This window comes from Mchenga conophoros, linkage group LG16 (genome assembly GCF_057382185.1).
Source record: "Mchenga conophoros isolate Kocher_MC1m ecotype Shallow Benthic linkage group LG16, M_conophoros_male_GT1.1, whole genome shotgun sequence".
Classification (NCBI taxonomy): Eukaryota; Metazoa; Chordata; class Actinopteri; order Cichliformes; family Cichlidae; genus Mchenga; species Mchenga conophoros.
The window spans coordinates 24,649,484-24,676,951 of record NC_140541.1 but is presented as its reverse complement, the minus strand read 5'-3'; the positions used below and the strand labels follow the sequence as shown (position 1 = coordinate 24,676,951).

Below are 27,468 nucleotides of genomic sequence, written 5' to 3'. Positions count from 1 at the left end.
TCTGGCAGCTGCTCTATTCCCATGTTGCTGCAGTATATTAATGACTAACCTCGTATTGTGGATGGATTATCTCAGTTGTTCTCCTGACTGAAGTTTGGTCCGTTTACAGCATCCTGCCATGCGATTGCATTTGTCTCTAACCATCAGGAACCTTCACGTTAACTTTTATAAGTGGAAAAGTGTTAGTGTTCGTCCTTCAGCTTCACTGTTTATGTTATGCTAACATAGCTGTGTCACTAGCGATCACGTAGCACATCATTATATACCAGCTAGCCCAACTTCAGTAACCCTACAAACGTCGCTGCTGTTTAGTTTCCTGTCTTCATTTATGTTGGAAGTGATAGCAGAGCTGTACGTTTGATTTTTTTCAGAAATCTCTCAGTCAGAACATGCAATATCATGCTTAGGTAACTAGCGAAACTAGCGAGCTAACTTCCGCTAGCTTCCTGCTAACTTCTAACTCCGTTAAATGTAATAACTTTTGTTTTCATGGATGCCTGGAAGTTAAACTTTATAGTTACACCTGGTAAAGCAGCAATGCTGATCGTTTTATTAAAGATGAAAGAATTTAGACAGTTTTTAACTCTAAGTGATGCTGCAGTGTTGTTTGACCTGAAGTATACGGAGTTTAGGACCCAGATTACTCCCAGATTTAAGAGCATCTTAGTCCGACAAATATGACAATAACAACGGCTGCTTGCATGTTCTGCAAAAATGTGCTTTGTTGTGTATCTGATGGACAAACGCCAAACCAGTTCCACATCACGGAAGTTGCACCATTTTTACAAACCAATTCTGGTTCATCTGTTTCACTCAACAATCGGCCATGTGCGTATGAAAACAAAGGCACTGCGCATGCGCGTTTTACTCCCATTCTATCGCGATATTTCATTTTCCTATCGCTGCCTAACATTATACCGGTATTACCGTGAACGGTATAATATGGCCCAGCCCTACTAGTAGGGCCCTGTTGGCACATGAAAATTGGTCATCTGTTGTCCCTATCGTCTCCTTCCACTTGATACCAATAGAAGCTTAGGCTGGGCCCAAAATCTTTGTTTAAGCTTAACAAGTTTCTAATGGTCATTACTGCTGTGCTTGGCCTTATTGTACTGGGGTGAAAAGAAAATATATTAATTCCACAGAGCAGTGACTTTTCTCGTTTTTCTTTCTCTTCCTCGCTCTCTCTGGCTCATATGAGCCCCACTTATGAGACTGATCCTTGTCCCTTTTTTTTCATCAGACCATGGGTCCCATTTTGGCACACAGCCCTTTGTTATAACAAGGTAATTATAGACGCACTGAAGTCATGTTCATAATAGCCTTAATGACTCGTGCAGGATAGGGGAAAGTCTATTGAAATGTGTGCAAGAAAATGAAAGCTCTAAAACACTTTTTTGCTAAGGAGAGCCTGAGGATGTGATAATAAAGAGGCATTTATGGCAGCAATCCTTGGTGCCAACTGAGAGGCCATTCTCTCAGCATGACAAGAATGATGCCTTGTTGTTTTAATGCCTGACTATTTATATATCCGTCTTGAATTGATTATTGGATCATTGGATTGTCGTATCTATCTACAGTCATAACAGTGTGCAAGAAAAGCACTGTAACCTACACTGTAACATGCATGGTAACCTGATGTGCAGTGTCCTAGAAACATTGCATTGATTCACTGTGTAGCAGATCTTAACAGCACTGATAAGTGTATTTATAATAATATGTCATGTAAGCACAGTATATTGATTAGCACAAAGAGAATAACAAAAAGTAATGGGTTGCAATTGTATCTAGCTTGCTCACATTGCTAATGCAATAGCAGTGCTGCCTCAGGCATATTCAGATTTTCTTATTTTCATAGCTCTGACAGTCGTGTATGGACTCAGCTCTGAGTTCTTGCCGCGTCCCTGAAAAAACGTAACGCTTTGTTCAAGATTTATTAGATCCAAATTCAACACGATCAGCTCGGTTTCACTCATAACAGCAGAGCAATGCAGAGATCACAGCGCAAAAGCATGAATGCAAACAACGACATAGCCCACGGCATAGGCGTAAGCTCTACGGAGATTCACTCAGTACCATAAATTAAGTTGTCAAACAGGAGAAAATACCTGGAAGACAGAGCTCCAAGCTGGAAACTTTGGACTGTCTCCATGCTTCTCCATAGTAAGAAAACAACAGGGTTGGGGTGGGCTTGCAGGCAGTGTGTCCACCTACTATAGGCTGGGAGAAACTCTGAATATCAATAGTGACAGCCTTATGGCTGCAGCAGATGTCTCTCTGTGCTGTGCCTGATCCAGATCATAGACCAATTCATCAGTGGGATTAAAGAGCAGCCAGTTTCTGTGAAGTATTTAAAAAGACACAACTGTGTCTGTTTTGCTTACACGTGCCAATGTATAATAAAAAACTTTGCAGCCTGAGATGAAGTTGCTGGACTCGAGAAGGACGCACGTTGCCAAATAAAACAATTGGATTATGAGCTTAGGAGAAAGAAGGCATAGAACTGCTGGGCCAAGAAGAGTGACATTTGCAGGAGCAGGAAATCTCTCAAATCACTCTTCGTTCAGGCAGTAAACAAAACAGTTTGGTGCGTGTTTCTCACCATATGTTTGAGTCTTATCCATAAGCATCTGCCAAAGGAAGCATAAAACATTCATAACTCAAGCTATACCCATGCAAGATTATTGTTTTGTAGTTTAGGTTTATACATGGATGAAATTGCACATATGTCTATGTATTAGTCTCATTTATATTTGACTGTATCAAGCCAGGCCTTGGCCCAATGCTCCCAGACTATCACTGCTAGTGGGAGTGTGCGCTTTAAATATATGAACGGTCCTGTCACCTCGATGTTTTATACAGACTCACCATGCTCTTTATGAGGTAGACCTTTTTTACCTGCTTAATAGCAGTATTTAATATCTAATTTGCCACATCATCACATGGTAACAATACGGTTCATTTAGGCATGTATATGTGGTAAAAAATGACCTGATAAAGTTTAATTAGAATGCAGAGTAAAGGTGATTTAATTGACCTTAAACATAGCGTGGTTATTGGTGCTAGCTGGGTTGGTCCAAAACTGCTGATCTAATGGGATTTCTCAGCATCATTTCTTTGGGTGAAAATGGCTTTTGATGCCACAGCTGAGGAAAATGACCAAACTGCTTCAAACTAAGGGAAAGGCAAATTAACTCTAACACTCTTTACAACCAAGATATGCTGATGAGGATCTATAAACGTACAATACATCAAACCTTGAAGGGCATGCACCACTGCAGCAAATGATCAAACCAGGTGGTGCTCCTTTCAGCTAAGAAGAGGAAACTGAGGCTATAAGTTGCCCAAAATTGGGACAGCAAATTGGAAAAATGTTTTCTTGCCTGATGAGTCTCGATTTATACTGCAATATTCAGATGATAGTGTCAGAATTTGGAGTATAGACTACTGGTGAGTGCATAAATGTGTGGGAGATTTTGGGCCCTTTAGTACTAGCTGAGCATTGTTTAAATGCCACAGCCTACCTGAATATTCTGGCTTTGTCCATCTTTTTGTGACCACAATGTTCCCATCTACTGATTGCTGCTTCCAGTACCATAATGGGCACTATACCCAAATGACCTCCACAGGCACCAGATCTCAATCCAGCAGAGCACTTTTGGGATGTGGTGAAACAGGAGATTCGCATCATGGATGTGCAACCGAAAAATCAGCAGCAACTGTGTGAAGCTATCAGGCCAATGTGGATTTCCTTGAAATCTCTTGAGAAATGTTTCCAAAAGCTTGTTGAATCTATGCTGTGAAGAATTAAGGCAGCTCTAAAAGCAAAAGGTGGTCCAGTGGGGTTTTAGCGAGGTGGCTGATGAATATATTTGTGTGTCCATATGAATTATCTCCCCTTTAAATGTCACTGTCACCTTATGTTCTCTTTCCTGTGCACAGGTGCCATACTCACACCAGAGTAATTCAAGATTTGTATCAGAAGGAATGGGGCTCTGTTTGAATCACTGCACCTTTTTCTCTCTCTGCTTGTGACTCACACAGTTGTCACTAGCATTCAGTATCCTTCTCTTAACTCTTACTACTTGTTTCCTCTGAAAATTCTTCTTATATAAACTAGCCCTCTGCCACATTGGTGATCACTTATACCACCTCCAGACTGCAGATGCAGCATGTGTTCAATCTGCAGTGAACCACTTGACATTTAAACGCTAGTTTAATTAATTTTTTCCCTCTCGATTGCGGTGCTGGGTACTGTACCAACCTCTTTCAACCATGGTCGAGATGAGGGTGACTGACGAGAGTTGACCCATGCAGTGGACCCACCCCCAGTTTTGGTTTTGCCGTGTTGGTCTGAATGGTGTTCAGTCCTGGGGCTTGAATGAGAGAACGGCCTGTATTGTTGGTAACCTTCGCGCTCTGTGTGCATTTAATTTTTTTTATCAGTAGCTATTTTGTAACAGCTAACTTCTTAAAATGAATGTTGTGTCAGAATGTATCAAACCCGTTGACAATCTGCGTATGTCTAGTTCAGAAATTCATTTCAATATTTGTATTTTGACTGCTTACACTTAGCTCCATCTGTCACAAGAAAACTGAGAATGGAAACGGGAGTGACTGGTTGGGATGAAGGGTTGAAATTGGCAATTTTCATGCGACTAAATCTCTCAGTAGGGGTTATGTGTCACAGAAAGGATTGATGGCTCATTTCTTCCTCTAAGTAAAGTGTTGCTGTGGCCACCCTGTTTCCGTCCTGCTTTGCTGTATGTGCGCTCTGCAAGCTTGTAGGCATATGCTTGTACCAGTAACGAGGAGACGATGACGTGATTGTTTTTGTTTTGTTCCTGGAGAGTCTTCCTACAAAAGTCCGCCTGTGCTAGGCAAATAAATGATTAGTATAATATAAAAAGACACAATCTAATCTGCAACTTGAGTCTCAGCAATGACAGTCAAGAGCCAATCAAATTTAAAATATGAATACCAGACAAAGTGAAATTTAATCAGAGATGAGTGACAAAACATGATTGTTTAGTTTATAGAACTGCCAGTATATATTTTAAAAATCTAAATCATGCATTTACTTTTTGTTTACCCCTCAGCCTTTGACTTCAGATAAGTAGCTCTGGTTTTGTAGCTGGATTTCTTTTCTTTTTTTTAACTTAGTGTTGTGTGTAACCATGTGCCTCTATCACTGCTGCTAATACTTTTACTGTCTGCATTTTTACCTCCATTATTTTCTTTTCCATTTTTCCTTTTTTTCTTCTTTTGTGAGCCTTGAAAGCACTTTGGATCAACTGTGTTGTGTTTGAAGTGCTTTACAAATAAGGGTTCCACAAGGAAGTAGAACATAACAGCTTTCCTACCCGCTTACTCTCTCTCACTGAAGTCAAGCTTCACATATCTGCAACTGAGGTAGATTTCAGGAAAGAGGTGAGCAGTGGAGAGTACAAAGTAATAGTTTGGGGGAGGGGTGGGCAGAACATGTCTACAATGTAGAGGGAAGTTTCAGTTCACCCCCAGGGAAGAGTAGGTGTGAAAAGTAGGCTGGTCTTGGTGCTTTAAACTGACTAAATTTCCTCAGTCAGGTCACAAAAGGAGGTGATAGGCAGGTAATGTGTTCGTGTGTAGATTTAGCTGGCTGCGAATAAAACTGACCGTGGTTGTGCGCATTACTGGAATGGCTAAGGAAAGGATTACACTCTAAGGACACGGACATTGCGGACCCCAAAGCCAAGTGTTATTCCTGTTGTATTTCAGTGAAGTCTGCTTCGGTTTCACCTGAAAGGCGTAGTTGTTGGTCCATTGTGTGGTTACAAAGAATTGGCAGACACACGGATTGTCCACAAAGATCCTCGTCGATGTCATTCGGACCCAAAGAGGTTCTAGCGTACGCATGTATGCAGAAACTGCAACAAGCTTTTAAGGATAGCGAGGGAACGATTGTCCTATTCATATACTGAGTTATGTTAACTGAGGTCTCTTGGAAGAAAAAAGCAAGTGTAGGCTCTGCTGCTATCCTAGCAGTGTGGTGAGTACAAAACCAAAAAAAACCCAACCCAAAATATGCAAATGGGTGTATGTGTGCAGTTATTTAGTCTGTACCAAAGACCTTGTGTGTGTCTTATGACTGTCATGATGCAGTGCTTGGAGCTAGAGATCTGTGCAAGCAATGGCCTTGTTCAGGCTAGATAATTAGTCAAATGCTGATTTCTCCTCAACTCCCATAGGAACAGTGTCACCTAGGCCAAATATCACCTATTGAAGTGGTGCTTGTCTGTCTGTGTGGGCTTGGAAAATTGCATTGCTGTGTAGGCTCCAAGTACATACAGTTTGTTCCATACGTTTTTGGACAGGGGACAATATTTCTAATTTTGGCTCTTGACATCATCACAGAGGATTTCAAGTAAAACAGTCGACATGTAAGGAGTTTGATAAAATAGTTGCATTAACTGTTTGGGACTTACTGCCTACAGTGTGTAAAAATAATAGGGATCTGTTGAAAGACATAGAAAACAATAATCACAGTAATGTTTTTTGTAAGTGCATAATCACTTCATTAATAAAGATTACTGTTTTATTACCTTAAAATGAGGCCTTTATGTGGTGCTCTTCACTTTGCTCACATATGGCATAGACATGGTCGGCTAATTTATCTGGTTATTTTTAATATCTTGTTAAACCAATCTATGCAGTCAGATGACAAAACCTTGGCTGTTTACAGTTACAGAGAATGCAACATTGCATTTGGGTGGACATGATGAAATGAATATATTTACAAAAACCAAAAGAATTTGAATTTATAATAAATAGCTTTTAAAAACCTAAAGATATTAATAATCGCTGTATGTGTGAAGATGTTGGTGGAAGGTTTAATTCAGCTGTTAAGGAATAGATGGGACTATTTACATACACGTGCTGTTATCATTATAGTAAGAAAGAAGCAGCTTGTTTTCTAGCTATTGTGTGTTCTCTTCAATGCTTGGAAAATGAAATATTCGTGATTGCGTCTCTCTAAGGAGATCTCTGTAATCTCATCATTAACCTATGCACAGTGATGAACCACAATGACATGGAGCAGGCTGCCAACTGTTAACTTTCCCCTCCCATATTGACTTCATATTTTTCATATTTGCCAATCGAAGTCCATATTTCTTTTGAGCGAGAATGTATTTCTGACCCTTGGTCCCCCGACTGTCTCTATTGTGTTTATGTGCAGGAGCTTCAGTTTGAGCGGCTAACCAGGGAGCTGGAAGTGGAGAGGCAGATTGTGGCCAATCAGCTGGAAAGATGCAGACTCGGAGCTGAGTCACCAGGCGCTGGTAGCAGCAGGTAATGAGAAGAGAGACACACACACACACACACGGAGGAAGCCACAGTCCAACACATGGCTTTTCTATCCTTCACAGCAGTGGCCATACTCTGTGGTATAACCTTATGGCATTATAGCATTGTGATGGAGCATCCCAGTATGCTCAATGATGCTCAGTGATTGGACTATGAATCTAAAATATTTCTCCGTCTTGTGCTTTAATCTGAGATGAACAGAATCACTCCTTGCATGTGCATGCGTATGTATGTATGCATTTATATGTGTGAGCACGCATGATCGTGAGGTGTTGTTTTCTCAGCGACGCATTGCTGTGAGTGACTTGGCTCTGTGAGCGCGTTCCCACTTCATCAGCAAAGACACTAGGTTGCCTGATCATCACACCTCAGTGACCGCACATTCTGTCCTGTCTGCTGTGGCTCACACATGTCAGGTTCATTTGTAAGGCTCGATATAACGTTGAAATATCTCAACAGCCTCACAAGGCAGCTGCAACGAAGTTTTAACAGCAGTCTTATTGTCTTCTGCTGTAAAATGCATCCATGGTCCTCTTCTGTCATATGTAAACAACAAACCTTCTGCAGCGACAGAAACAATAGAGGCAATGAGCAGTAACAGTTGCAAAGGCACAAACCAAAATACTTGCACAGTATGTTTATTATTGTTTTTAGGGCTTTGTCACGTAACGTAACTGTAAATGTTACTGTCACAAACACAGGACTATGACTAAATTATTCCTGTTTGAGAGAAACAATAATTGGTGTAAACGCTTGATAATTAAAGTTGTATTACTGTTTGTTTTTTAATGTTCTGTTTTTGATGGCGAGTTTTTTTTGTTGTTGTTTTTTTTTTTTAAATTAAAACTAAAAATGAAGCACTTCAAAACTGATTTGTACCGAGGTTTCCGTGACAATGGTAAAAGTTCATGCATCGTAAACATGAATCCTGTTATAGTTGCACTTTTAGTATCTTAAGCTGAAATGAGAGTAAGAGAATTTGTGAGTTATGATGGGAGTTATTTGTGTCTTTCATTTTCTTTGAATGTCTGGTTTACTGAAACGGCATACTGCTATACTACGAGTATTTTACTTGCAGTTAACCGAGCTGTACTCTGTCTGGTTTAGTCCTAAGCATTATGTCTCTTTGTAAGGTTTGATTCCTGAGTGCCGCTATAAAAATAATGATGAGATCACAAATTATGTAAACTGTCTTTGCACTTGAAAGATCGGTGGTTAGATTCCCGGCTCCTACAAGTGTGTATTTAGGCAACGCATTGAACCCCAAATTCAAACTAATGAGCGTGTGTGCCGAGGAGAAATGCTAAAAGTCCTGCACGAATAGTGTCAAAGTGGCCTGAGTGATCAGAAATGACAGAAAAGTGCTATTTACTCATTATGTTGTTTGGATCATGTGGTCAGAGCTAAGGTACAGTCATCTTTTTGTTGCACTGTACTCCTGTAAACACATGTATTTTTACTTTTTTTAATCTTCATCATATAACCAAAAAGAAACAACTACTTCTAATTATTGCTGCTACAGGTGGTTCTTCAAGCTTCTGATACATCTACATGCATGAAACACCAGAGCTGCTGCTGCCTCTCCTTAAACATCTTGCACCATACTATGCCCTCTAGATGGGCATGTAAGGATGACAGGAGTTGTAGCTCTAGTGTAAGGTTCCACCCTACCCTTATCTATGTTTATCTAATAGCTTAAATCTCTTACATACTACATCCTTCTGTATAGTGCTTTTTATGAGTGGGGGGCGAGCTATTTTCTTCACAAGTGGTCAGTGAATATAAATTCTGATGGCATGTTGCTACATTCACTCTCAAATGGGCCGTAACACAATTGGGATATATCTGGATACATGACACTTTGTTTCAAAAGTAGCTTTAATGGCTCTCTGAACTTTTCTGGCTTTCTGATAATAAGCCCTATGCCCTTAGATAGTGCATTCTTGCACTCTAGCCTGCATAACTCTAAAAAGCACTCACCTACCAGCACTGCTCAGTAAGTGTCCATTTCCCCTTTGTCCCTTTTTTAGAGGGGTGCAGATATACAGCGGCTTTAAGTGCTGCCAAAGAGGTGTGGACAACAGCTCTCTGAATTATACACAGCCCCAGTAATTACTTTAATTTCCTCTTTCAGAAAAATGTTGTTTGGAGCACAGTTTTAATGAGTCCAACCACACTATGGTTGTTCTTTATTCGTCCACACAAGGGAATATTTATAAAATGATTCATATATCAAAATTAATTTTGGGAATAAAGCTTAAGGACAGAGCAGTCTTTGTTTACTCAACCTAATTATTCCTTAAAATATCAAATCTTGTGTGTGCTAGACACAATGAAAATATCACCCAAATCTGTTTTGTGTAGCTTTCAGCTCATTGTCTTGATCCACTGGTCCATAAGTGACATTTGGCTTGCAAAACAAAGTGTTTTTCAGAGTAGTTGGTGGATTAAATGAGCCAAATACCAAAATCCCAGGCAATGTTGGACATGCAGTCGTCTCGTTGTAGGCTAAATGTCACTTAAAAAGCATCACAAGAAAAAACTCGACTGAATTGGCAGACACAGGTTGTTGCTGTGGTTTGATTTTAATGAGGCTTGCCCTATACCTCGGTTGTTAGGACTGTCAGCTTGGGACTTAAGGCTTTCCGTGTATTTGCTACGATAGTAGTATGCTGTTTCTGTCTTCATAGCTATTAGTCACCTACTTATCTTGCCTCAGATACAACTCGGATACCTCTTTACCGCTTTAGAAATCTTTCTTTTTTTCACATTGCTAATGCTGCTGTTTGCACTTCTCTTGCCCACAAATTATGACATTTTACTGGCCTTCCATTCACTCATTTTATCTTTTAGCAGCATATTCTGTGTTGTGCATGTAATGGAACATGCATTTGTTGCAAACTGTTCAGTATGCAGTGTCTTTGGGTTGATATGCTCTCTGAACCAAACTGTCAGAGATCTCTTTATGTTGACATGCCTGTGCTCTTAAAAAAATGCAAGCACCACCTGGATTGCTTGGATCCATCAGCTGCATTTTGTTAGTGCTATCTACATGTTTGTCTCAACATTTTGTTGCCATACCTGAGCCAAGCACAACAGAACATCCATCAATTAAAAAAAGAAAATGCTTAAATAAAGCAGGGGCATCTGGCGCTAGAGGCTATCCCAGCCAAATTTGAGCAAGAAGTACATCTGTGGGTGGTTTACCAGTCAATCACAGGCCTAACACAAACAAAAGATTCACATTCACACCCATGTACAATTCAGAATTACTAGTCGAACTCAAAAGTTTGTTTTTCTGCTGCCTTCCATTTGAAGTGGTGTCAGGCTTTCCGCTCGGTGAAGTCTGAGTAGCCACACCAACCTCGATTTTGCAATTCGAGATGGCAGCTGCAACAAAAATGGTTTTAAGACTGTAAAACTATTGTGCATGTGTCACTAGTTAACCTGTACATTGTGTTCATACCCAAGTATTGCTACTGATGGCAAAATTTGTTTACCATGATATGGAGAGAAAACAAAGCCTTTTTTTCTGACTGCTACTGAATTATGGTCAAGTTGGGTATGACATCACTACCAGTTCCAGTGTCCAACTTCCTTTGTATTAAGGTAAAAGGAATGCTGGCTTAGTCTGTGGGCAGAAAGTGGAGCATCCAGAGGGAACAAGTGTAGGCACAGAGAGAAAATGCAACCCTAAATGTTAACAAAATACAAAAGATACAAATTCACATAAATATGGTAACTAAAGTCAGCAAAATATGTATCTGTCTGCAGGACTGATCCAGCCTTCCTCCCGCTTTTCCTTCTTTTCTGTTACCAAACATCAGGATTTGCATCTTCCATTTATTCCAGTAGGAAAGAGTTGCAAGAGTATTTGAATGTGAGACAAGGTACATGGATAGAAGCAGAAATGCCTGGTATGGGCACATTCTTAAAATTTAGCCAGCGTAGTCTGACCCTCTGAACAAGTTAATTGAGTTTGAATGAAGTTTGAAACAATGTTATTAGCAAACAGCCAAGTCTGCAGTTTAGGATGCGTTTTATTATTTAAACTTAATTTATTCCCAGTGTCTGTTGGCAAAGTCCCACCTAAATATTTGCCTCTAATCATCCAGCCCTGCTCTCATCATGCAGATCACAATCAGTGTTTTGGTTGAGCTTTGTGATGTCTGTTTGAAAAAGCATTAAATTAAATTTTCTGCGAATTAAGTGTGCAGGGCTTTTTTTCTGATTTGTTTTCAGTCTCTTGCATTTTCTTTTGACTGGGTGCCTTTTCCCCCCCACCATCATGGATGCCCGACAACTCATCTTCACCTGAAATCTACTGCTGTAGATAGTCTTATGCTAACATAAGACTAATGCATGATGTTTTAAAGCCTGTATATGTACATGTAAATATAAACACATCAGACTGAGAGACTGAAACCACCTAGGACCCTATAAAGAAAACATACAACATTGCTTTTCACACCTTTCTTTTTTTTTTCTTTCAAGTAAGAAGACGAATGATATGGTTGTGGCTCGGGATTTGCGAGTGAATGGAGATTAGCCTCGAGCATTGAGGTCACACTGATTGGCTCAATAGCACAGCAGGACAACAGCAGAGGTGACAACACACTTGAGGGGTTCGGATTGGAGTCATTACATTTCGCGACACCTCCAGAGCTGGCCTCCGCCTTCATTTGTACAAGCAGACAGGGGGTGGCCATCAAACTTCACCTCTGGCAAACTTAACTAGATGATGCAACCTCCACACCCAGCCAGCCTTTCATTGGCCAAAAGGACTGATGGGAAATAAAGTGTCATGTCACAGTTAGGCCTGTTGTGTATCACCATTGGCACTTTTACTCTCACTTAGCAGCGCCTTCGCTCTGCCTGCCGGTCAGCATGCAGCACGGGTGGCGCATAATCGTTACGGTAGCCATTCTTCTGCTTTATCTCCCATGCTTCAGTGAAGCTCAGCTCGCCCAACTTCCTCTTTTTAATTGCCTGCATGCTCATTAAAATTCTAAGAAAGTGCTTCTTAAAGCTCATTTAGTGTCACCTTAACTGGGAAGAAATAGCGGCAACACTTTGCTTGATATTAATGATTGGCAAATGGAAGATCTGAAAAAGAACGGGGTTGATGCACTGCTCCGAGGTCTCCTGCTTGGCCTCTGTTTCTTGTAATAACTAACTCTAGAACAGGAGAGTGAGTGGTTTTTACCTTTGATCAGTGATTTGATGTTCACACATACTTAAAATAATAAGTTTAGAGTCCTATTTAGTACCTGATAACTTGCTCATCTGTTCCACACTGCTCTTTCTTCTTAGCTGTATTCATTTGAGTCCATTCCATTCGCTACAATGTTATTTCATTTCATTCATTTCATTTATTTATTCATTTTCAGGCACAACAAATACCTATATTGAACATAAAATACACAAAACAAAAAACAAAACTTGCCTGAAAAAGGAGTGGGATGAAGAAAACTTATTAAATCCCACCCCTATACTCACTCATCAACAAAAAAAAAACAATAAACTTCCCGCAGCTACGCCCATCATTGCATACAGACCCATCAACAGCCCCGGGCAGATACAAGCATCTAAGCGGCAGCTCGCAACCAACAATTAGAGCCTTCATAACTGAATACAGAATATATAAATTATAAATTGCATTACCACAGGTAACAGGCAGTAATAACTACAAGTAACAGACACACATACATATACATACATATATATCTACACACACAAGTACATATATGTACATACATACGCACACTTTATTTTTTTATTTTTTTATTTTGGAATCCATACCAGCAATGGTAAGAGAACAGACATTACAGAGCACACTAAAACCATCATTGAGTATACTGTGACCAGACCAACTGTTTGTAGAGAAATTTAAATCTATGAATATTTTTGCATTGTTTCAATTGTAAACTCAGACTGTTCCAGATTTTCACACCACATACAGACACACAAAAGCCTTTACGGGTTGTTCGAGTTCTGGGTAATTTGAATTCTCCAAAGCCTCTCACATTATAAACCTTTTCTCGAATTTCAAATCTAGTTTGTAAATTTGCCGGTAAACGTTTAGTAAAAGCTTTATACAAAATTATGGATGTATTGTAATTAACCAGATCCTGGAATTTAAGTAACTTTGCCTGAAGAAAGAATTTGTGAGTATGATCTAGATAACCAGCCTTGTGAATAATACGCAGTGCTCGTTTCTGTACTGTGACTAATGGATTAGTTGTATTTTTATATGTGTTTCCCCACACTTCCACACAATATGTAAGATATGGAAGAACCAGGGTACAGTACAGAGTACGAAGTGCATCTTTATCAAGGAATTGTTTCACTTTGTTCAAAACTGCGAGGCTTCTGGAAATTTTGGTTTTTATGTGTCTGACGTGGGGTTTCCATGAAATTTTGTTATCAATTATAACTCCCAAAAATTTGTTTTCACTCACATTATCAATTGGTACACCTTCAATGATAATTGGTAATTCTATATTATATTTTAAATTACCAAAAAACATTGCTTTAGTTTTATTTATATTTAATGATAATTTATTTATGTCCATCCATTTTTTTTTAATTAATTTTAGCTCCCTGTTTACAGTCATTACAAGATCAGTATAATCATCGCTACTGAAAAATATGTTGGTGTCATCTGCGAACAGTATGAGTTTAAGTACTTGAGAAACATCAAAAATATCATTTATGTATACATTGAAAAGTTTTGGTCCCAACACTGACCCTTGGGGAACACCACATGTAATACCAAGTTTCTCTGAATGGTAATGCCCTATGCTAACATATTGTTCCCGACCTGTTAGGTAACTTTTTAACCAGTTACCAGCTTTCCCTCGAATACCATATCTTTCCAATTTATCCAGTAAAATTGAGTGATTGTGTCGAAGGCCTTTTTGAGGTCAACAAAAATACCAACTGCATATTTATTTTTATCCAGTGTATCAGTAATTTCTTCTACTGCCTCAATTATCGCCATTGAAGTGGTTCTTTGCGTTCTGAAACCATACTGACCAACATTTATTATTTGATGTTTTTCAAGGAATTTTTCTAATCTTGAATTAAAAAGTTTTTCTAGAATTTTTGAGAATTGAGGCAGTAGAGAAATAGGCCTATAATTGGTAAAACTGTGTTTGTCATTACTTTTATATAGTGGTATTACTTTCGCAATTTTCATTTTTTTTGGAAAACAACCGGACTGAAATGATAAATTACAGATATATGTTAAGGGACTAGCAATATTCAGAATAACCTGTTTAACTACAGACATATTTATGTCATGATAATCCATTGAAGACTTACTTTTATATTTTAATGTGATATTTATTACTTCTTGCTCATTTGTAGCTGAGAGGAACAGTGAAAAGGGATTTGATTTTATATTACTGATATTTGAATTGTCTCTTACATTTTAGTTAGCTTTGTAACCACACTTTGGTTATTTGAAGCTTTCTAAAACAAAAAATTACCTGCTATAATTTAGCTTTCAGTTTGTTTCAGATCATGTTGTAGTTTCAGCATTGTAATAAGAACTCTAGGTTAGGATTTAGGACTATCATGATCGAGGATTTGCACTGAACTGTAACTGGCCTCTTTCTTTAAATAGAGTTAAGTAGTTAAAACTGAGTAGCCTTTGGTTTAAGTCTTGGGATAAACAAAATATATTATAATAATTTTTTTAAAAAAGGCTTTCAGTCATCTACCTGGAAAAGAAAACAAATTGAAATTTAGGAAAATTAAGGCCTCCTATATACAGTAAAGCCTACAAACATCAGACGCATCTAGGACAAATGGGTTTACTACTAAAGCTAACTGTACTAGAAGCTTGTGTCATGCCTTTCATGCCAAAAACGCTCAGTGCAGTTGATTGGTATAAGACCATTTATATTACTGCACACTGTCACTGGATTCTTTCTGATTTTGTTGCTTGGTACGGTCTGTGTTATTCCCAAATAATGGACCCAAACTGTGATTTCTCTCTGGCTGGATCATTATTCCCCTGCATTACTCTCTGGAGGGTGACTACCTCTGTGGGATACAGGCTCCACTGGAATAAATACTGGTATTCATGTCAGGATTATGTCAGCATGTCAGGACATTGAGCTTAAAGACAGAGGGTGTGAATATACAATGTGATTACTTTTTGATTTACTCAGAGAGAGTTTCTCATGTGTCTGTGCTGCTTCAGCTCCCTTCAGGTTATATTCCATCCTTCGGCCGTTGACTTAGCATATTTACTAAATGAATGAAATGAATGTGGAAAAACAGCTGCCAGTCCTGCATGTGTGTGTATATGTATGTGTGTGTATATGTATGTGTATATATATTTTTTTTTTCTTTTTTATGGCAGTGTGCAAACAAAATGCTAGCTGACTCATTTAGATTTCATCTGAGATGCAAACAGCTCCACTTTGGCAGCATCCTTTGAACCTCTAGCTGTTTTATCTCAAAAGCACTGATTACCATCTCTAATCTTGTTGTAAAAGGCACAAGTAGATGAGGCTCCAAGATGTCTCATCCAGATGATGTCACTCATATCTTCCACTGTGGTGTCTCTGGTTCGTAGTGCATATATTCACCTTTTCATCTGTTGTTTTTGTTTTTTCTTGTTTTCTCCCCCACAGCTCATCTGAGAAGTCCCTACCTTGGAGAACTGCAGGTAATTACTGAAATGCTATTGCTGCTCATAAAATAATTTCTCATTTTACGCTGTGTCCGTTTACATTTATATTTGGTGTCTTTTATATCGGCGTATTTGCAGGAGTAATCAAGAATTGAAGCAAACACTCCCCCATTTGAGTCTGTACCCAGACCTGAAATTAGTCAATAATTAGTTAATAATTACACATGCCGCAGTGCTAAAACATTACGGGCCACGAGGCTCACCTACTTTCTCAAGGGCACTGACTGCTGTGGTTAACGTTCATACTACAATACATGGATTGTTCAGATAAGCTCTCTGAAGGTTTCAAACTAAAAGTATTTAGTAAAAATATTTTCTATTTAAAACTGATTATTTTCTTGTTGGACCTGTTAGAACCTGAGAGAACAACATGCAGTTTATGCAGTGTTAGTGAGTTATATCAGCTAAGCTAAGTGCTTTTCAATTCTCCATTTGCAAAGCAAGGGCTGTGCATGTATCTAGACTTGATAAAATGTACATTTTGTGTGTTTGTGTGTGTGCATGGTGTGCAGTACAGACATGTTTTACATTTCCACAATAATCTGTGCTAATACAAGTGTTTTCAACCGCGCAATTGACAGCCCCAGGCATGTTCTTGTTTTAATAGTTACTTAAGCAATTTCTGCCCACTCAGATGAAACACCATCATTGGCAGGTAGCAGAAGACTTTCTCTCAAGACCCCGTTGGTCTGTTTGTTTAGCCCGCATCTTTCAAGGATGTTTAGGCGACAACAGATAATGGATTAAATTTACTAATGTCTTTCATGGCTTATTAATTGCATAGTGGAAGACTGACTTTCTGCAGTGGTCATTAATCTTTTGTTTTCGATCCCATCAAAAGAGCCTTTGGGGGGTTAGCCTTGTACATATGCAGAGGGAATATAAATATCACACGGGTTTCTCTTTTTCTGCCCGAGTCCCAATTTCCATGCTGAATGCATTTCATTAGGGTTACAACTGAGTCGGGTACTAATCGCTGCCATTGTTTTTCTTTGTATTGATTTCTCATTGTGTTGTGGATGATAAATGATAGTCAGATGCGGTGATGTACTTTGTCCAATCTAAATGACTTAAACTCAAAATGTGTGGCACAGAGTGTAATGGGCCACAGCTTTCTCTGAGGCTCATCGGCCTCGTGAGCCATCGTACGTCTCCACCGACTGAGAGATCGGAGGGGAAGTGTTACTGTAGAAACAACTGTCTTAGCCTCAGGAAAAGTCAGTGCAGTCGCACCTCATACATCTGCAAGAAGAGAGCAAGCACCCCAGAAATGGAGCTTTCTCCTTTTTCTGTGCTTCGTCTGTCTGTTTGTGTTTCGATCCCTTCTCTTTATCAAACATGCATTTGTCTTCATGCTGGCAGTTCAACATGTCAGTATCATGTTTGACTTTTTAATACTTCATTTAATGACCAAATTGTTTTGAAAATAAAAGGCAGAGGCAGTTTTATATGTAGAGTATAGCTAGGTGATAAGCATACAGTGATTGTAAGTCATTGTAAAATTGCACAGGTTGTTTTTCTTCTGTGAGGGAGCTGTGAACTGTTCGGTTTCCATAAAGCAGAAACTGAGTAAAGACCTGGCATTTTAGAGATCACAAACCCATCTGGGTAAATATTCAGTAAGCATAATTCAGGATTAGGAAGAGGCACCTCTTCACCAGTGATCTGATTACATGTATACAAGACTCTCTACCAAGAACAAGAGTATCAGGATGCATTCCCACATATAATGAAGCTGAGATCCATTCAGACAATTACATTTATTGTCGAATAAACTTCTGATTCAGATTAGATTAGATTAGATAGAACTTTATTAATCCCTCGGGTGGGTTCCTTTGGGAAATTCGATTTCCAAAAAAGCACAGCACCGACAGAAGTTACAGAGTTACAGAATATTATATATATACACACACACACACACACACACACACACACACACACACACACACACACACACACACACACACACACATATATAAATACAGAGACAATATAAATAAAATATACGAAGGGGATAAATAGAATAAATAGGAATAAAAAATAAAAATACAAGTGAATTGCACATTTCAAGTATTGAGGTCTATTGCACTGTTGACTATTTACAAAAGTATTGCACAAAAGGTATTGCACAGTGAGGTGAAGAGGCACTACAGCTTAGTTGTTCCCCCCTCCTTTGTCCTCCTGTTTCCCCTCCCTCTCCCCTCCAGAGAGGAGTTAAACAGTCTGATGGCGTGTGGGACAAAGGAGTTTTTAAGTCTGTTAGTTCTTGTCTTTGGGAGAAGCAACCTGTCACTGAACAGACTCTTCTGGTTGTTAATGGCCGTGTGCAGAGGATGCCTAGCATTGTCCATAATGTCCATCAGTTTCTTTAATGTCCTTTTCTCTGCCACTGTCACCAGAGTGTCCAGCTTCATGCCGACCACCAGATTCACGATTCACCAGAATAACTTCCTTATAACTCTTCTTTCTCGGGTAAATCATTGGTCAGATCTGTTCACCATGCATTACTTTGTGAAATGATTCTTTGTGTATAATTTGTGTCATAAAGAAATCTTCTAAGGTAGATTGAGAGGGAAGATTCATGTCATTAGACGGCCCAGCCAGTATAAAATTTCACAGTTGAAGATACTTTTAAAAAATGCTTTGAAGGTATGCCTAACATAGTCCCAAGTTCTTCAAAAGACATAAAGTTATTGCTGATCGCTGTAGAGATCAGTCCTGGCTGTACGCTGTATTGTCCAAGACTCGTGGGATAGCTCTAGCTGGTCAACAAAAACATGATCAAAAAATTGGGAATAAACAACTTTAAGTGCAATATCAAACCGTGACATTTTTAATGTGTTTTGGAAAAATCAGTATACAGTGCTGTGTGTTTTACAAGCTATTACAGCATAAAATCACAGAATAAATGGGCAGACACTACAGCTTTGACACTGCCTGATATGTAACAGCAAATGCAACCACCCTGCAAAGTGAAATAATAGTGCTTGAAACCAGCAATTATTGTCAGATCATCACAGAGGCACCTGGCCAGCTGTCCACTTGAATACACTCCACCCCTCCTCAATGCCTTGAAGACACAGAAATATAAGGCTGTACATGGATGGATGTTTTCTATAACTATAATAGATTTCTATCAATTAGGGTTTCAAGAGTCATTTCTTATTTGATGTCAGAAGGGAGAAAAATTCCCAGATTTTACATATTGCTGATTGATAGCAGTATGTTGCTGGGTGGAGTGATACCTCTTCTAATTATTTATTTATTCATTTGTACATACATCATTCCAGTGCTGTAATAAGCTTGTTCACACGAGACATGTGCTTGTGTGTTTATTTCTGGTGGATAAATTAGCTATATTTACAGAAAGAGGTAAAACGTTCAGATAAAAATATTTAAAAGGAGAGCATTTTTATATTTTACCTGCTGCTGCTCCCTCGGTGTTGGCTCTACATGCATAATTCATCACCTGTGATGTAACATTGTAAGCCAACAGACTTGAGCTTTGCTGGTCCTAGAAAACAGAATCACAGGAGTACCATATAACTGTCCCATTGACCCAAATAGAAAGTGGGCGTGAGGGTTTCTGGCACACAAATGAAACACTGTTGTGTGCAGCAAAATGTAGCCCATATCATAAATAAAGTATTTATTGGAGTGGTAAAACAGGTTTTGACTGAAATATGATATTCGATGACCTCTCCTCTCCCCTTAATGACGAGTTTTGACACCTCATTATAAATCAATAAAGAATTTGATGACCATTTGAGTAGTTTCTTCTTTCTTTTTTTTTCCTTTCAATGGGCAGCTCATAGGTAGACCAACCTCGCTCTCTTCTGATGGAAAATCTGGGATTTTGTTCTATAACTAACCCTGCAATATGACAGAAACCACTCAGTTCAGAGAAGAGCTTCAAGGGTTATTCCTAGTAGGCTTTCAAGGGGAAAAGAGGCACTCTGAGCCAAATCCTAGAAGATTATTATTCTACATTCCCACTTGGCTACTTTTCGCTGCTCCCTTGCCACAAGGAGCCGCTACGGAAGGTATGTGGCCACGGTTACCCTTTGTAACACAACCCCAAAGGGGATTTGTGTCACCAGCTACAAACAAGCCAGTGTTGACCACTACAACGTTGTCCATGCAACATTTATGTTTTCATTTAAAACACCTTAGTCCTCACAAGTACGGACCCGCAGTAAATGGTAAATGGTGCTTTAAGAGTCCCTAAGAACCCCAAAGCACTTTACACATTCAGTCATCCATTCATTCACACACACACATTCACACACTGGTGATGGTAAGCTACATTGTAGCCACAGCCACCCTGGGGCGCACTGACAGAGGCGAGGCTGCCGGACACTGGCGCCACCGGGCCCTCTGACCACCACCAGTAGGCAACGGGTGAAGTGTCTTGCCCGATTACAAGGCGAACTCCCAACTCTTGAGCCACGATCGCCCCCGCAGTATACAAGAAAAGACACCCACAGAGGACACCAAGCATTTTCCATTATCTCAGCATTGACCAGTGGTACACACAAGGACACACAGCCTCAATAGTCTCAGTAGTCTCAATAATAAAACAAAAGCTAAGGAACCAGCTAAAACGAAATCATTATTGGGTGCTGAAATAAATACTGTTTCAATATTTGTAACATTGATTTTTATTTTTTTCCCACTGTTTGGCCCTTTCTTGCCTTTTGCATCCTTGGTAGATTGGTAATACGACTTTTTTTTTTTTTTTCCACTTTAATACCTGGGCTCTAATCCTGTATGTGCTCATATCGATTTTCAGCCTCGGTGTCAAAATCTACTTTTCTCATATGTGACGTCCCAGTGTCACTCTTTCTTTTCCTCTGAAAATCCAGTTTCTGCATCATTTTCCAGCACATTAATTAGCTGGAGACACAAACCAGAAAGATGCTCTTTAAATCCAGGGAAATAAATTGTTTGGGGAAAATAGGAAACACACGAGTTGATTGTTTGGGTTCTGCTTGGTGCTGCCCACTTTACAGACATTCTACATTCTTATCTAATGCATTGTTAATAGACAAGAAAATGTAAAAATTGGGGGCAGAGTGCTTAGACATCTACTAGTGGGATTAGCAAAGCAAGGGCAAGCGGTAGAGATAAATGTTGAGCTCTAAAATAAGTTTTGAAATTCACTGCTGGGGCCTAAATGTAAGAAGTGGCCGCTGCTCTCCTCTTTAGTCAGTAGTTGTGGGGAAAAAATAACTATCCGAAATGGATTCACTATGTGTGTAATCTTCTACACAGATCAAAAAGGCTTCTGTTTCGCTCTGCACTTGCGCTCTGTGTCTATTCCAGTTTCTCATCTATTTTGCCTTTTTGGCATATTATTTATCAGACAGAGTGAGCGCTTGGTACAAAATGTCCTAAACAACATGCTGTGTGTGTACCAGACTAAGAGTCACTGTCAGAATTCAGATTGTTGAGTTGTTTGATGTCTTTGGCTAATAAATGCCTTTTCATCTTTGTTGCAAACTTAAAAATACATACACAAAAATGTGAGCGAGTATCCACGTATTAAATTGCACTGACACAGTTGACACAGAGTTTGTTGTAGACTGGACTCTCTGAAGCCACATGGGGGATGCCTCTCTCACAACAGGCCACCCCCACTGTGCTTTCTGACAGTCTGACCCCAGATCTGCTTTGATCTGCTTTGACTCAATCCCTTCAGTAAATAGCCAAGCACCTTTAGTCCTCCAAAAGTGGGAGTGCAAGATGCCAGGTTGTCAAATGCACAAAGCCTACATGTCAACACATTTATTCAACAGGTCAGTTTTGACAACAAGGCGGCTCAGTCACAGGATTCAGCTTTCATTCACACGCTAGCGAACCGAGCAGGATCTGACAAATTCAGACCACCAATGTTTGTCTTCTTCCTTCCCTTCATTCACTGCCAATTGTTCTAGTGATTGCAGAGGAATCCATTGACTCTGGTCACGCTTAACTAGATTGTGACTGTGGAGAAACATTGTGCACAGAGACATTAGACAGCTAATTTCGGCTTCTGTTTGCCTCGCTCGTTGTTGCTGTGCGTGACGCGAGAGGGGATGCAGGGAAATGTTAGAGCTGTGAAACGATTTAGAGCATGGCTGTATACACAATTGAAGTGACATGCCGCCCAATTTTGACTTCCCAAATTAGTATGGTAGTAAAATTTAATGACTCCAACTGTATACAAGTGTGAAACTAATGTTGCTGAAATGACCGTCTTATTGTTTGCTTTCAGTTCCATAAAATATCGACTGCTTTAACGACTATTGTAAACTCTCAGTCCCAAAGACCGAAAACTGTGAGATTATTTCAGACCTGAAGCTCCACCTCTCTGCCTGACTTTCTGCTCTGCCGTGTCTTCTCAGATGCCTGTGCCTTGGGGGACACAAAGTCTCGGGTGACTGACAGCTCCCAGTCCCCGAGGTACCACATCAGGACGGAGTCAGAGCAGGTGTCTCTGTACTCCCCGGAGCAGTCCTCCCTTCATGAAAGTGAGGGTCTGTTGTTGCCTTCTCTCTACATTCTGCAGCCCTCTCTTCTGCTCGCTTTCTCTTGCCTCAGCGTTGTTCCACTACACTGATGCCAGTTTTGAAAACAATTTTCTTTAATTTTATACCTTATGATTACACTCTTTATTTTTATTTTTTGTCTTTCACCGTTATATTCTTCAGGATAAACTGTTATCAGTATAAGCATAAGGTATAAAAGGCTGGATATTTACCATGGCACATTTAGTAATAGCTTGACAAAACTGTTACCCACCCCCCCTGCTGTGCCATTTGTCATTAGTAAGGCTATCCTAAGTAAAGGTCACATCTGTTATGAAACCCTTTATGATGTGTCCCTGTGCCTCTAACCGCTCTCCATACTCTCCCCCAGCATTTCATTCTCGTCTGTCGTTTTTCTCTCATTATCTCTCAGGATCTGGAGGGAATTCGTGTAACTCAGCTCAGATGAACTCGTACTCGGACAGTGGTTACCAGGATGCCAGCAGCAGCTACCTCAGCAGCCAGAACCTGGGCAAGGCTGAACTAAGGGTGCAGCATTCCTTCCCCGGTGCTGGCACTGGCACACTGATGAGGAATGCCAGGGCTGAGGGACAGGCTTCAGCCCAGGTACTGACGGTTGTTTAAGTCAAGATTTATCTCATCATACGTCTTGTTCAAAGGGTCGTGAAGTTTAATTGCTCCAGAATTGCTGTTGAGTTTGTTAGTGATTTATGGCTTTAATGCACAGAGGGATCGAGCACCACAACCTAATCACGCTTCTTACAGCTTCGTGTATAGAGAATGCTGAGAAACCAAATGGCGCCGTCACACAACAGAGGAGGGGAGCACAAGGAAAATAAATATGTCTCAGAGTAAAGTCATGCCCTGTAATGAATTGTTTTACGCAATGTTGTTTTATGCAGCATGTCATTATTATTACAGTACATAATTTTATAGCTCCTCCTGAATGTAAACTAAACCACAGAGCCTTTTTATTTTTTTTCTCTTGCTTGCAGGTCACAACAGCAGTGCCTGGCCGAGCTATGCGAAGGGTCAGCTCAGTGCCTTCTCGCTCTCACTCGCCAGCCTACGCGAGCAGTATGTCCCCCTCCCGTGGTTCCCTGCGTACCTCAGTTGGCAGTGCCTACGGCTCCCCCATTGTTACAGAACCCAAACCCCTGTCCGCCATCTATTCTACAACATTGCCCTCTGCCCAGCGAACCAGTACTACGGGCGGCGGTAGCAGTGGCTCACCCTACAACGCTCAGAAAAACTCCCCCGCTGCACTGCGTCGCATGGGCTCCACAAACTCTCGATCTAGCCGCACCACCTCACCCTACCAGGCCTCAGCAGGGTCACCCTCGGGCCGCATGGGCTCACCTCTGACGATGGTCGACAACGTCAACCCTCCGCTGACTAAACAGCCTACTCACACTTCGTCTCCAGTCAGGGCTAGTATGACTGCCGTGCCCCAGCACTACAGCTCCACTCTGCCCCGCTCCCTGCTCCACAACACTGACCCCTACGGACCCCAAAGTTACGACATTTACGAGAGAATGACGCGACCTGACAGCCTCGCAGGTGCTCCGCTGCACACACACATACGCACACACATACTTGCTCTGTACGGTGCATCAGTATTTTATATATCTTCTTTTGAAAGTCTCAGCATAAAATTACTGACGCTTTAATATCAAGTCTGCTAAAATAAGTTAAAGTGTTTTGTTCCTCCTTTCTTGGCATGTTAAACGATACAGTTATGTTTGCTTTGTGCAGACAGGGATGCACTCTTGTATAATTATTTCTCAGGCATGTTTCTGACTCTTTTGTTTCATTTACTCAAGCTGAAAGCAAAGAGTGAATGCGAGGTCAGTGCTTGCCCTGGAGTGTCACCAAAACATAGTTCCTGCTCGAAGACAAATATTGGCAAATGTAGACTAAGAAACCAAGTCTAGGAATCGGTATTCATTAGCTTTTTTGCTAATTGAGTGCTCTCAAGCAAAAATACTTTAGTATTAAACAGCTTGTGCAGATCACACATCTGCTTTACTGATTACATTCTGATAGAAACCATATTATTATTATTTGATAGTCTGCCTTTAAACTATTGTGTCAGAGGAAGAACTAAGTTTAAATTATTTCCAGGCAGCTTCACTTGCCTTTTCTGGTTTCAAATAAATCAGTTGCTTCAGTTACCACACCTAAAAGAGGTGTAACCTTGCACAAGCGCAATTCACTTATGCTACAGTCACACAAAAGAAAACAGTGGTTGGCACGGTTATTACGACTGCATGCAACAACTTTGATCCGATTGCTTTTGAAATGGTTGCTTTGACGAAATTTCAGATTTGTAACTAGTGTGACTGAGGCGAGAGGGTTAACTACCGAACGTCACAGAAACCATGATTTTCAGCTGCCTTTAGTTTTGCTTTATGTGAGAATCAAGGCTACTGCTTGATATTACGCATGTGTGGCATTCATACAGGGGAAAAAACGTTTTGTTTTGTGGTTAAATAACTGACAGAGCATTTAATCATAAACACAAGGTGCCCCCGTAGTGGAAATAACAGAAAGTGAAGAAAATGATTCCACAAAACGTGATGGCATTCCTTCAAATCCATTGTTCTGATGAGTGCATTATCTAGGCTATATTGTGGGCAATCACTGAGGCAGGAAAGGGGGTGGCTTTGTGTGTGTGAGAGAAGTATGCCAGAGATCAGGAAGATAATTAATTGGAAAGCATGCCTGTGCAAACTAGTTTGTCATTCTTAAGAGAATCCTGAGCAAATGAGGCAAAAACAAGAGCTGACTAGTGTTTGCTTGCTAAACACACGTATCTTGTCCCGGTGTTTTCCACACGGCAACAAGAATTGATGGACGGAGATCAGCCTGCAGCCTTTCATTTTCTGCTCCCGTTTTCTGTAGAATCTCCAGGACATTAGATCATAGTCTAGACAAATAATGACAACTACAGATAACCATGATTATTCAGTGGGAATTTCAAACTGATGAAACACTGCTCCGCTTTTGGTTTTGCCTCCACGTGATAAAATAACACGTTACTCAGAAAATCAGTGTAGTGTTACTTTGAGGTTAACTGACACTTATTTCCTCTTGACTTGATGCTGCTTTGGGATTTTCTCAGATGCCCTCGTTGATGGTGACGTACAAGGTGAATTTAGTTTTGTTTTGTTTTGGTGGTTGTGTTACTTCAGCTCATCATCTGTTCTGTTTACATAAAGGTGCTGTGTGTGTGTGCACGACTTGATCTTATTTATTTTATTTATGTCTAACGCTCATGTACGACCAGTTGCCATTTTTAACGTCTAATAAACACACGTGCATTGTAGCAAGATCACTGGGAACATGCTGCTAAATATCTTTACTTTAAATTTTGATGTAATGTATTAGCTATCCTTGTAAAATTTTAAGGGAAATACTCGCGCTTCAGGTAAATTCTGCAAACTCTGAAAGATTAGTATTGCTTTAAATTTCTGAAGGAACACGCAGTCCTTTAAGATGAAAAGGTTCAGCTGCGTAATAAAACATATTTTTATTCATTTTGCTTGTAGCGCATCAACCAGATATTTATGATAAAAATTAACTGGCAAAATAATTTTTAATTGAGCGAAATTGCCTTTGCATCTGTTCGAGCTGAATCACATGGGATAATAACCAAAAAGGCAGAAGTTAATGATGGCAGCTGGGTGTTAACTGTGGAAGTGTAATGAAAGGTCAGTCTTGGCCTTGCTGCTAGCTGTTTCTCGTGACTGCATGCTGCTTCTTTCCTCAGTGGGATGGAACTGTCTTTAAATGTTTTAATTTTGGGTGAATTTGTTGTTTTTCCAGCCTTTTATTAAACATCACAGGCCTTTCCACATGCATTTGTATTTATTTATTACACTAGCCTGACTTAGTAGTAGTTCAGAGCTTATCATTGTTACTATGGAAGTGTTCTTAAAGTGAGATTGTTTTTTTATTACCCAGACTCACTGCACACACAAACACAGATGTTGCTACTTTGACTGATGATGTCTCCAGCAGAGCCAAAGGGTTGTCAGCCTCCTGAGTAGTGTAACAGTAATAGTAGAACAACTTCACTCCTCAGTGTCCACAGCTGTGTGTGTGTGTGTGTGTGTGTGTGTGTGTGTGTGTGTGTGTGTGTGTGTGTCGTCAAGGGAGTATAAATCTGGCCAACGAACCGAGCTTTCTGTTCCTTCTGCTTTCCTTCATTTCTTTGTCACCTTCTTTGTCCTCCCCCTTACAGTCTTCCTTTTTGTCACAAACGCATCATCTGCACTTTGCAGTAATTTTTCACAAGTGTCCGATGAGCCATAGTAGAAGGAAATGGGACGATCACACAATCAGACTCAATTGCAAGCATTTGGCAAACACCATCCAGCAGCCTGAACTTGATGTTGTAGCTCTTGGTGGTTTTCTGTCAATATCTATCAGAAAGTGTTTTTCCTCCCCCTCCTCCTCACCTTTTTCTTGGTTCATCACACACTTTTTGGTTCTCTCTGCTGCCTTTTTATCACACTTCTGTCCACCTTTTTGTGCTTCATTTGTGCCCTTTCGCCTCCCTCTACTCTTCCGACTACTCATCCACCTGGCTCCCCTCCCTGCGCTGTCACTGGCATGATGTCAGAGCTTCCCTCTGCTGCTGAAAAATGGAAAATGAAGATAAATTGTCCCTAATAATGTGCTCATTACGCTCCATGTCCCTTTCAGAGAGGAAGGAAGAGAAAGGGGGGAAAATAGCACATCTCAATGTCTGCATTTTCATTTCGCCATCCAGGCTACCGGGGTAGTTTTAGCTGTGGTGCAATCGAATTTTTACCCCTTTAGGAACTTTCATGCGTAATGATTTTCTGATAATCATCTCAGTTTTCTTTGAGGAGTTCCGTT

General features: G+C 40.1%; 1 protein-coding gene across 9 annotated transcripts in view; it reads left to right on the top strand.

The window, feature by feature from the left end:
• Nucleotides 1-27,468, top strand: part of pkp4 (plakophilin 4) — a 91,143-nt gene that overhangs the window by 36,462 nt on the left and 27,213 nt on the right. For 4 of the 9 annotated variants that reach the window (XM_085249972.1, XM_085249971.1, XM_085249973.1 and 1 more), the window contains 6 exons: nt 7,217-7,329; nt 15,993-16,027; nt 22,438-22,569; nt 22,994-23,187; nt 23,577-24,141; nt 25,706-25,732. In XM_085249972.1, coding sequence (XP_085106098.1) covers nt 7,217-7,329; nt 15,993-16,027; nt 22,438-22,569; nt 22,994-23,187; nt 23,577-24,141; nt 25,706-25,732 — 1,066 coding nt within the window. Of the gene's footprint in view, nt 1-7,216; nt 7,330-15,992; nt 16,028-18,450; nt 18,524-22,437; nt 22,570-22,993; nt 23,188-23,576; nt 24,142-25,705; nt 25,733-27,468 lie in introns of all 9 variants that reach the window. The other 5 variants (XM_085249979.1, XM_085249978.1, XM_085249975.1 and 2 more) reach the window with 4 other exon arrangements.